At 38.7% G+C, this 12,552-nt stretch overlaps 1 protein-coding gene across 1 annotated transcript in view; it reads left to right on the forward strand.

Annotated features, from left to right (window-relative positions):
- The first annotated feature begins 3,796 nt into the window (after positions 1-3,796).
- Positions 3,797-12,552, forward strand: part of LOC127754684 (serine carboxypeptidase-like 13) — a 41,721-nt gene continuing 32,965 nt past the window's right edge. The window contains exon 1 of the mRNA XM_052280260.1: positions 3,797-4,001. Within this exon, the coding sequence (XP_052136220.1) occupies positions 3,817-4,001 (185 nt within the window). The 5' untranslated portion in view covers positions 3,797-3,816. The remainder of the gene's footprint in view (positions 4,002-12,552) is intronic.

The following is a 12,552-nucleotide window of genomic DNA, read 5'->3' on the forward strand; positions in this document are numbered from 1 at the left end:
TCTTGTTGGTGTCCTTGACATTGTACAACTAAGATGGTGTTTGAAATTAATGAAAATAGAGAGGATACATGAATTGAGAAAGTCATTAGCGCATGATTAATTGTCTTTTAGTTATTACAAACTTGAAAAATAGGTTTATTTGCTATTTTAAAGAAACTTCTGTTTAGAAATTTATTTTCTAGTTTTAATTAATTTTTTTTTCATTTGTACAAACTCCGATAGAATGATTACTTAAAAATAAACTTATTTTATAACAAAAGGAAGGAGCTAGAATGAACTTATTACAGGACGGATAAAATAGAAATCACTATTTTTTCTAATTATTTTTCATTTAGTCTATAAGAACAAAGTCATGCTTAACTGATTATAGATAACCATTAAATTTGTTGAGGGGCGTTTTATGCATAATTTAGATCTGTTGGGTTCTATATTTTTAAACATCATCTATTACTGTTGCTTGATCTTTCTTTTTCCCATTTCATATATGCCTAAGGATTTTTAAATAAACAATACAACATTTATGTACCCCGAATTACACAGTATCCATGGGCTATGCAATCATCGTGCCAAAAGACACGCTTATTTCCAACTTCCAAGTATGCGCTAGTAGTAGTGCTTTGGTATGCGTTTTCCCTCTTTTTTTTCTATTTAATTAACTGTTCACCACAAGGCTGCATTAAAACATAGACAAATATACTGCATATAATAAAAAAAGACAAATATCAGATCTCCCTATATGACTGAGAACCATATTGGTTTCCCTGATAAGTCCAGACTAAAGTCAAAATTTAAATTTTTAAACTTAATTTTAAAGTTGATTTTAAGATATTTTTCAACGTAGTTTTTATTTTAGCATTGCTTTTAGTTCGCTAACAATACATGTATAAAAGTTTAACTATAAATTAATTTCTATTTTTGATAAGCCGTTTTGACTTAGTAGAAAATATGTACAACTGATGAGAGCATTAATCTGTGTTCGACAGTGTGAGAAGGTGAAAAAAAATCTCGTTTTCTATACTTTACCCAAATGACGTGTTTTTTCAAAAGAGAAATCTATAGGAAATTTACTTCAAAAATTCATATTAATCCATTTTTTAATTTAAAATAAGTAATACTACTTAACCACATTATTTTGTGTATCTTACCATTGTTCTCTTTTCTCATTTACTCAAACACACTCAAAGCGGTAGTTAGTTTTGGATAAATTTTAAACCCAAAAGAGCAGTTTTTTTTTATTGTAAACAGAGGAGTAAATTTCACCTTCGGACATTTTTTTTATCGCCGTTGTTTCTATTTGGATCACCTTTCAACCATTTTTTTTTCAGTTTTGTCCGGATAATACTACCTTTGTCGCATTTTGTACCATCCTCAACCGTTTTATCCATTTACATCTAAATTGTCATATATCAAAGAACGGACTACGACATACAGTTGAGGGAGTTTATTGACAAATAAGAACAAGAGTACTCGAGCTCGTTCATATGCATGCACCAAAAGAAAGTAACAAAGGCATGATTACCCAGTCCAAAGTGAAAACATTGGTCAAGGGTGATCAAAAGTGAAACATCGGTAATAAAATGTGGCCCAAAATAAAAATTTACTCAAAAGAACTTTATAGGAAAGTTATCTTAAAAAATATTAATCCATTTTTCAGGATTAAAAAAATTAACACTCATTAATCATATGCTAATGACTTATCTCATTTTTCGTATCTATCATTCTTCTCTTTTCTCCTTCACTCAAACACACCCTTAGGTTTAGTAGTTATTTTGGGACAAATTTTAAACCCAAATGAGCGATTATTTGGAGATGGAGAGAGTAATTAGAATGTGAAGTGGGCCCATAGGGCATCTATATAATTAATTTTCTTATCTATTGTTACTAGGGTAAAAAATCAAGAGAAATATTAATTAATAAAATAAAAGGACTTAAACATAAAAGGTAGAGAGCTGAAATACAAAATCTACCAACGGTACATTAAGGTTATCGTGCATCGTGAAATATTGTGAATACCTCAAAGTGCACGATCTTCACAAGAATTTGATAAAAATTGAGCTAATTCCTATAAAGTCTAGCAAAATATTTTCATTAATTGCCCTTGCCAATATATACAAGTCATACAGAGAACACTAACCAGCACGTTTATTTTCCCGAAGAGCTAGCTCTTGCCTTCTCTAAGAATCGTTAATTATATAGAAGAATTGCTAAAAAGTGTTGCACGTGAACGTTTACAACATTGGCCAAATAAAACATTCTGCATTCTAGCACAATAATATTTTTTTACTTCTTGGCCCATTATACAGCAAAGTCATGTCGCTTTTGATATATTATTTTGAGCTTAGATTTTTTTTGCAAGTTTCCGTTTATCTAAGTGTAATACGTTTGTCGGGAAATAAACATTTCCATTTTTTTCCAACTAGAAATATTGCAGATCTTTTTTCCAAATAAAAATATCACAGATACCACCGATTATTGTCGCTTGGTTCTTTTTATTCCATTTCATATATATTTAAGAAATCAAACTAATTCTAAATAACTCTACAACATTTATATATCTTAAACGAAAAATATAAATATTCACGGGTACTTTTAGTTGGTGAGCCAATGGCGCACCCATTTTCTAGTTTGTCTCGAAATTAAATACCGTGACCGTGGCAGGTTCCACATTATTCAACGTTCCTCATTACGTGCTGCTGTCTGAAATGTGAGAAGGACACACCTACCTAAGCTGACAGCAACTAGGGTGAAAACGGATCAGATATTAAATAATATTCTATCTGATCCGATCCGAATCCGTCCGAAATAAGGATATGGTATTGGTTTTTAAAAATCTGGCGGATATGGATATGGATATGAATAGTATGATGCGGATGCGGATGAGGATATGGTATATCCAAAATCCGGCGGATACGGATTATCCGACATTTTTATCGGATTATCCGATAGGCCCTTTACCGGATAATCCGAAATTATAAACACATATAACCACTCTATCTATTGCATATAACATAAGTTGGTCCATCCAATGGCCTAATTCATCAATTACCCGAGATTTCTTACTCTGAGGCTTTCACCGTTTTATGTCACACTTGTGTAGCTGTATTTTTTTTATATTATGAACATCAACTATTCATGTTGTTTAGTACTTAAGCACGTAATTATTACAATGGGTCGTTTATTGACTATTGTATTATTGTCCTTTACATCGCTAACTCAATGTTGTATTGATTGCATACACACGTAACATCCGATAAATTTAATCTGTTTCTTAACCGATTCCGCACCGATTCCGCACCATTTCCGACATCCGAAACAATCCACTCCGCATCCGTATCCGTACACTATCCGCATCCGCTCCGAATCCGCTTAAAAAATATAGTTTAGGATATGATATAACCACTATCCGTCTGAATCCGCTCCGTTTTCACCCTTAGCAACACTATCCTGTACGATAAATACAATATACCTACCTGTGACCCACGTAATCAAGCCTGACGTTAGCACAATCGTCAGGCTAACGTCAGGACATAGAATTCTAATTAAACTCTTAATTAAACTTACGTTCGAGATGTTGCTTTCCCAAGCGATCAAGTGATCAAGAAAGCGCGCAAAGTGGATCAGTCCGAAGACAAAGTCCTCAAATCCATGATTTCATGCACAGTATGAAAATGATGTCAGTCAAACATGAGTGGGGCCTGCTTTGCTTCTTCCTCTGCCAAAATATTATTTGCATTGCTTTTTCAATCTATAAATCCAGGGCTAATTTCAGGATCATTAATTAGTTACGGAGCCGAGATGGAAAAGGAAGCGAGCGCGATGGTTGCGAAGAGAAGCACCAGCCGCCATGATTGGAGGAGGTGGTGGTGGCGGCTGCTGCCTCTCGCCTGCTGCTTCGTTTGTTGGGTGGCCTCCACGGCGGTGACGGTGGCGGCGGCAGCCGGCGTCACCGTGACGAGCCTTCCTGGTTTCGACGGCCCACTGCCCTTCTCCCTGGAGACCGGGTATGTATACTGTATGCAATGAATGACTGTTCTTCCAATCGAGATATGTCTCTTTTATTTTTCTATTTGATTCGCGAAATGTTTTGATATGAAGGTGCATGTATTGTCAGTGGCGGAGTATGCCAAAAAAATATAGGTGGGTCGAACACGCGAGACATATAAATCATCATACATCAAAGTAGCAGTTAAACAAAGTTAACACCATTGAATTATCATATATAAAAGATAGGAAGAATTTTGTTTTTACCTCTAGTATCCAATATTAATTTTACCCGTATTTTTTAGGATTTTTGTTTTTACCTCTGTTTTTTCAAAACGAACCAGTCATTTATCCCTGTTTTTAACGGAAGTGAGCGGAGCTAGAGTTATTGCGGTAAAGAAATAGAAAAGAAGAATAAATTATATATTTTGCAAAATATGTAGTGACCTTTGTTCCTCCTGGTTATTTTGCAAATGTTTGGTTGTATCGCCCCGAGAACCGCTGCTTCCTCTCCCCGATCCTCATCGCAAACAGTAGAAAGTGAGGTGGCGGCAGCGGCGGCGGCGGTGACCTGGTCGGGCGATGGCGACGGGGAGCAAGCGGCGTCGGAGGGTCGGCCAGGCGGCGGGAGCAGCAGCCGTCGTCGGCGACCCGACCAGGCGGCGGCGACCTGAACAAGCCACGAGGAGCAAGAGGCCGCCATGGCTGAGAGGAGCAGCCGTCGTCGGCGACCTAACCAGGCGGCCGCCACAGGCTCGCACTCAGCCTCGCTGCTGCCGCCCGTTCTGCTTGAGCTCATTCTTTAGATTGTCGTTGTAGAACAGAATCACTTCTGTCTAGGATAGGATCCATTGTGATTGCTGCACTGCCGCACTGGTGGCTAATGATTGTTCATTCATTCTTTTTTTTTTTACATATAGTAAAAAAATTGAAATGCTGCCAAAATTATCAAAATCCTGAATCTGATCATGCCACAATTATGTTGATATTCTATCCAAATTATTATATTAGTCAAAGATTGTCAAAATCATTTGATTTTCGAAATGTTCCGAGTCACATGTATAATATAGGGATAAAAACACAATGAATGATGGTTCCAAATGTGCAACAATAAGTGAGGGTATAAACGTCATTTTACCAATAACTTAACCATATAAAGTAAAGGTAAAATGTGCCTTCGTTTTAAAAAACAGGAAAAAAACAAAAACCCTAAAAAAGGAGGGCAAAATTAATATTGGATGTAAAAGTAGGGGTAAGAATGAAATTGCCCCTAAAAGATATTATGAGAGCTGAGACATTTGGAGGCATAGGTAAGTCCATATTCCAAGTTTTCAAGGCCTGGAATGTCTTCTTAATTGTATCAACATGAAGTCCTCGAAATATCTCATTTTCAACATAGCACAACATCAAGTCATTGAGCCACTCATCTGACATCCTATTGCACAAATATGTCTTATTATGTTCATAGCTGAGAAAGCTCTTTCAACAGATGCGGTTGCCACAGATAAAAGCAATGCTAACTCAATTAGACGTTAGACTAATGGAAAAGTCACGTTCTTCTCAGTTTCTACTATCTTAATGGCCAAACTTCCAAAATAATGGCAGCCAACAAAATCATCAATTCTTCGAACATGTAGAATGAAGGTCTCAAGTTGATCCCTTATATTAGAAGGATCAGCATTTGAGAAATCTTGATCATATATTTCAGTCAAGCGAGCAATCTTATCAATATCAAACTTAGAGAATGGGTTCCTTGGATCAGTAGAAGAAAAGCTAACTAGTAGCTCTGATGAGATACCTCATTGAAGCGATGATTCATCTTAGTGATAATAGCATCAAGAGCTGCAAAGAAAGTGTCAACACGCTAATAATGCTCTTGAGTGATTAAGTTCCCTTGCATTCTTGATCGACCAAATCTTGGTATTGGCTCATCCATATTTGGCACTGGAATCTTTTTTTTTTGCATCACAAAATGACTAATTACCTCTTCAAATAATGGCTGCCAAGCATCATTTCTCAAATTGACCAAACGTGTCTTCACATCAACAAGCAATGACATGGCTTGAACAATAATGTACTATATATTCATTTAAAAAAAAACTGTTCGTTCATTCTAATTTGGGTCCTACCACAAGCAGTCCCCCTTCTGCCTTGATCATGCATTTATTTTCAGATTTATTATTGTGAACCCTCCATGTTTTTTTCTTACTGTGATTTGTAAACTTGGCCGATCTGAAGGCGCCCCTCAAGCAATGTGTCCCCGACATGTTTGCGGTGTCCACCTTCTTCGTGAGGGGCAACGGCGCATTGATTCACTTCTAGACGTATCGATGGATTGAGGGTCACTTAGTGGCCTCCTTAACACCAGACCTTCTCCTTATCGTATCCCCACGTCTTTGGGCCTTGCTGACGGTTGCTTCTGGCCTTGCCGAAAACTCATGGGTTAGGGACATCCGTGGCGCTCTCACAGTCCCTGTCCTCTCCCTCGGGACTCTCGCCCTACGGATGAACAAGATGGAGCTACAACATAAGACATACAAAGTATATACTACTCAAAGAACATATATTTAATAAAGAAATATATAAACCGTGAGCATAAATAAATAAAGAAAATAATTCTATTAATTCAACTATAGTCTTACACAAAGAGGAAAGTACTAGAGACATACTTAGAACTCCGAGAAGACTATGGGACCAAAGCTCCTAAGCTTTATTCGTACTAAAAACTATAGAGAATACAAAGTGGAAGAGTGAATTGCTCCTTTAGGTGTGTGTTGTGAAGTGAAATGAGCTCCTCTATTTATAGTCTCCGAATGATGGTAGTTAAGTCGGTTGTAGGTCGGGAAACGGGCATAACTGCTAGCAAGAGTGAAGGAGGAGTCGCCACGTGGAAGCTCAGTGGCGGGGCTACCAAGCCTAGTTCGGCTGAACCATGGCCACCACCTTTCGCCATCGCCTTTGATTAGAGGATGACATGTGGGCCCCTATGACGGTTCCCGGTTGTTTGTTCCCATTCTAAGTCGGTTTGCATTGACTTGTGGGCCCATCAATCCTCGTACTAGCACGTGATTCGCCGGAAGTGTGTTTCTTCGTATGCCGGCTTCATTTCCTCTTCACTTTAGTGTATAATTCTTGCATCCAAGTTAATTCACTAATCCTAATACAACTACATTATTTATTATTGATATACGTGTAAGAAATGCTAATTTTCCCTTTATTCATTGTGCTAGTTAGTGGTCGAAATTGGTACATAATGACCATCAACACAGTGGTGAGGACAACGGCTTGGGCTAGGGGGCGTAGATATGAAGAGTGAACTAGCCCTAAACTAGATCGGTCTTAATCTGGTCAAACCACCTCCTTGAAGAGTATCTATTTGACAACGTCACAGATGGTAACCATCGGTGACAGTCTATAGAGGGACACCGTCATGGATGGTAGCGAAATCCTATCTTCCTATATAGTTGGTACCCACTAAGAGGTATTTACTCCTACAAAGCAATACATGCAAGAAGCCACATCATCAACAATTTTAAGCCATCAGATGATATTAGTACAAAGATAACAACCGTTGGATCAAGAAGCTACTTATTCATCCAATTCAATCATTTATTAGTTATCCATTCACCTCCCTTTGCTTCACCTCATAGTCACACATAGCACCATTACATATTTTGTGCATAACACCATTTTTTCTTAATACAACTCAAATTATTGTTTAATATGTGTGTTCTGTTTTATTATGCATGATATATAAGATAGCATATAATTATTAGGTATCGTTATCTGAATCCATTTTCAGAAAAAACTTGAGTGAAGTAGAGAGATGCAAATTGTAACTACAATGATACCCATATTGAGTATGAAAATAATATTCATATATTATAGCAATACATAATGATGCTTGGAAAAATAAAGCATGAATTGTATTGTAATAACATAAGGCATATATAAATCCATATTATCATATATTTTGTACATACATAGAGTCGCACCTAACCATTTAAAACCATGATTTCGTTTGACGATAGAACTACAAAACCCGCGGTAAAGACGTGGGGTGCCAACTAGTTGTACTAAATGATTGAAGCTTCGCAACAATAGCAAATCAAAATAATACAAAGGCTTCAATTACGATGATAGGCCTTCAATGTGATCTGAACAAACATACGCCACATCCTCTTTAGTGTCATCGTCTAGGTCTATGTGTGAATCAACATGGAGGTTTATGCTGTAATCGTCCTTATCGCCGATATTGTCAACCCCAACAATCATTCTTTTGTCATTCCTAAAGATGCGCAGCTTCTTGTTTGCACAACCTATTTCGCAAGTACAAATGGTTCATCCACGTAACTAATCCTGCTTAGATCCAAATTTGTCAAACCTTCCTAATTGACTTTTACTCCAGTGCATAAATTGACCCAGCGGCAACAAAACAATGAGACTTTGAACTTCGTGTAGTTCAGCTCCCAGATCAGCTTTATGCGGCTGTAGTATGGGTTGGACCCAAGTTGATCCAGAAATGCCTATATACGAACCCCGCTGTTTTGTACTATGCTCTTATAATCTTGTTTGACGGTGTAAAGTGTGTATCCATTAATATCGTATCGCTGCCATGTGTCAATATCCAAAAACAGTCCTACTGGAAACCATGTTAATGTTTCGCTTACGCCTTCTGTCAATGTTGCAATATGATTCTTAAACCATTCGTTGAAATGGGAGTTATGGTTCTTATTGATCCAGTTATCCGATCGACTCATGTTCTCCTACCGGATCTTCATTACATGTTCTTCAAAGTATGGCGTAACTTCTATCATATTTTGGAGCATAGAGAAATAGGCCTACTCATAGGCTAGTTGGGCCTGCTATATTGTTTTTTTTGCCTACTGTGCCGACATCAGATAACCTTCCTTCATGACGAGATGTTAGAACTCTAATAGGATCTGTCTCAAACATGTAATCAATGTAGAACTCAATAACCTGCTATGTCATGTAACATTCAATGATGCTCCTCTTCGCTTTAGCTCTATTCCTAACATACGATTTCAGAATTCCCATGTACATCTTGAATGGGTACATTTCGCTTAGAATATGTGGGCCACATAATTTTGTTTGCTTCTCAACATGAACAGGGAGATGAACATGATATCGAAGAAAGGCAGTAGAAAATACATCTCCAGGTGATAGAGGGTTTTGACAATATCTTCCTGCAAGCTATCAAGACCAATTGTATCTATAACCTTTGACTAATTGCATTGAACAAGGCGCACAGATGCATGATTGTGTGATAGACATTAGTTGGAAGAATATTCCTTACAGCAACTGGTCAGAGCTGTGTGATTAATACATGACAAACTGGGATTTCATTCCAACCAGTTTTAGATCGTCCAACAAAACATACTTCCATATCATCGCTGAATAGCCCGAAGGAACTTTATATCATTCAAGCAGGATTACATATGGATCCTCTCTTCCATGGCCAATTTGTGTCAAGCAAGAGGGAGGTACGCTCTTGCTATGTCTAGTTTAGTTAATGGAGTGAGTTCACTTCAAATATTAATCTCGTATAAATCTAGATGTGCGTTCAATCCATCTTTTATCTTTTCTGGACTATTCAACAATAGCCCTATCAAACTATCATACACATTCTTTTCTACATGTTTCAGATCAATGCAATGATGCATCTCAATATCTTTCTAGTATGGTAGTCACTAGAATATGTCCTTACTATCAATATGTTTTCTTTTCTTCCCAAACTCATTGCATATGTGTTCTCGTGAAATTCGTCGCACACGGAGGCCTAGGAGATTTGCATCGATTTAGTGCAGGTCCTAAATCTTGATGAGGTTCGGGCATGCCAATTAATTTGATTCTGCAACTAACAAGGTGGAAATCGATCGATGATGAAGAAGTTTTTCATCAACTTGGGAAGCCGATAATCAACTTAGGGAGATCGAAACTAAGATCTTGCTAGAATAAAAGGTGGCGATGCATCAAAATTTGATAGCAGCTAACTTTGTATGTTTTGCCTTACATCCGATGTATAGAAGTGTCTCTGGCCAATCTGGTGAACTTCATGGAATCTCTCTTGTTGTAAGATGGCTAACAAGGAATAGTCATGCGAAGCGCTTCCCAAAAACCATATTGCCGCCTTCTCCCGATGCAGGGCGTTGAAGGCGAAGGTTCCAGAGACCTGCTCTCCCGATCACCAGCGCATGCCGGCGAGCGGGATGGAGTTGACTATGAGCGATGATGCAGTACAGAAGAGGAGGAAAACCCTAGATTGATTTTACGTGTGTTGCGTGGAGGCGGCGGCTCAACTAATGTAGATATATTAGGACGCTTGTATGATCACTACTCCGCATAATCGAACCAAACATGTTGCGCATAACTTATCTGGACTCCACGCCGTTTCATGCACTGGATTATTCGAAGTGTTTCCAAAAAAACAAATCTGAATATCCCGCAGCAAAACAAAACACCAAAAGGAGGCAGCATCTGCGCAAAGGGTGACGAACCAATTTTGGCGGACCATTCGACGCGTACTTCGTGCACTCGCGCCGCCATGCCATTCCAGGCCAGGTGAGGCAAGCGAGCGAGCGTGCGCGTGTGTTCCCCCTCTTCTCTCCACCTCACATGCCTCAAGTGGCAAGGAGAGCATCCTCCCTTATATGGAGATCTCTCTCTCCTAAGGTGGTATTAAACACCCTATGCATGCCATCAGATGAGGTGGGCTTGTAATTTTCCAAAGAATTAATCTTTGAATGGGCTAAGGCTCATCTATTAATTCCAACTACCCCCACCAAATCTCAAAATCCGACTGAGATTTGCCTTTTTCCAATGTACTGTTTATAGACCAGCGGTTCGATGGAGACTGATTAAGGTTGAACATCCACCTAGAACTCCAAGCTACACTTACTCACAACTTGAACAATGGACTACGCCTTAAATTGCAAGCCTTATGCAAATAAGTTTCATTCAAAGTCTTATCTGGTACTAGAAGACTACCCTTCGGGTGGACGTATAAGTCGTACTCCTTGGTCTCTTATTAAGCTTCCTAGAAGATTCACCCAAAATCTCCATAGACTACGACCAACAGTCAAGCTCACAAATGTGAGTTCTTTCAAGAATGCTCTGCAGGATAGCATCTTCGATAATTAAAGCCAACAGAACTCATTAAGGCATAGCCAACCTGCCTTACAGCTCACGAGAGTACATGCATCTTAACTTAGAGAGAGTTTAGAATTCTACTCTCCTCCAGTTAACTAATGCCTTGTTCTTCCCAGGTTCTAATTCGCGGGATCTCCGATCACATAGACTGGGTTACCGCTTGATGAGGATGTAAGGTCCCGATCTTCCGATAGGTATTGATAAGCCGTCGATTTGAGCGGAGTCGTGACACAACTCGATCCGGCTTCTGAACGAACATCCTCCTGAGCCCCGCAATCATAGCACCACGTCTCCTCTGGTTATCAACCGTGCCGAAACCTGGTTGACCTCGCCGAAAAGGCTAATCCCTGCATGCGAATCGAAGAACACAAACAAGAACAAGATAGATTGCAACAGAATGCATATGAATGATTAAGCACTCAAATTTCGGGTTCTACAAATCGATCTAGTGGCGAAACTATTCTCGACAGATTAATCTAAGCAAAACCCAACTCTAAACGACACTGGCTACTGGATAAATATGATTAGGAATGTCCTAGGGTTGCCCTAGGGGGCACACCCTATTGGGCTAAGCCCACGACTCAATTACAAGGCCCAAAACCCAAATCAGATTCGGACTGGATGAGGTACATGGCTTGTTTTGCAGGTTCCCGACAGCTCGGTAGGAATTTTGATGTGAGACCAAAACCATCTGAAAGTAGACTCCATAAGCTTTCCAACAAATACTCATGGGCCCCGAAATTCCTTCTAGATCAGAAGCTAGGTCCGTTTACAGTTGATGCTGTCAAGAGGCCCGAATCCGAATTTAAAATGTGTAGAACTTTATCTCTTGTCTTCTATGGACCAAAAAGTGATGTGGTAAGATGGAAGTGGACTTGGAGAAGGTCTTGATTTGGTCCCCAATCAACATCTTTAATCATCCATTCATTCCTTACGCACAGTCTCTTTTCTTTCGCCCAAGCAAGTACCTCTGCAAACGAAAGCACACAAAACTCATTGTGTAGAAACGTTTGTTCAAATATATAACAAGTAAATCAAATATAGAACATATGCACCTTTGGTTCATTAATACATAAGGTAGTCATGGTTATATCCGAGCTAGTTGTGTTCTTATCATCCTCCCCTTCTTGATTGGAAACCGTCCTAGGTTTTAGGTTGTCATGGAGCGTATTGAACTTATCTTTATCTATCACAACATCCGGTGAAGAACATTTCTTGATGGCCATATGGTTGGATCCTGAAATCTTTGTAGTCGAAAAACCACAACACTCCTCTTCTTACAAACCAACCTGTAACTCATTTAAACAACTAGAGGAACTTGATAGACAATTACGTATACGCATGCGGTCCTTTAGACAATACCTTTCATCATGAAAAGGAGGTGTAGTCAAATTCGAACAA

This window comes from Oryza glaberrima, chromosome 11 (genome assembly GCF_000147395.1).
Source record: "Oryza glaberrima chromosome 11, OglaRS2, whole genome shotgun sequence".
NCBI classification, from domain to species: domain Eukaryota; kingdom Viridiplantae; phylum Streptophyta; class Magnoliopsida; order Poales; family Poaceae; genus Oryza; species Oryza glaberrima.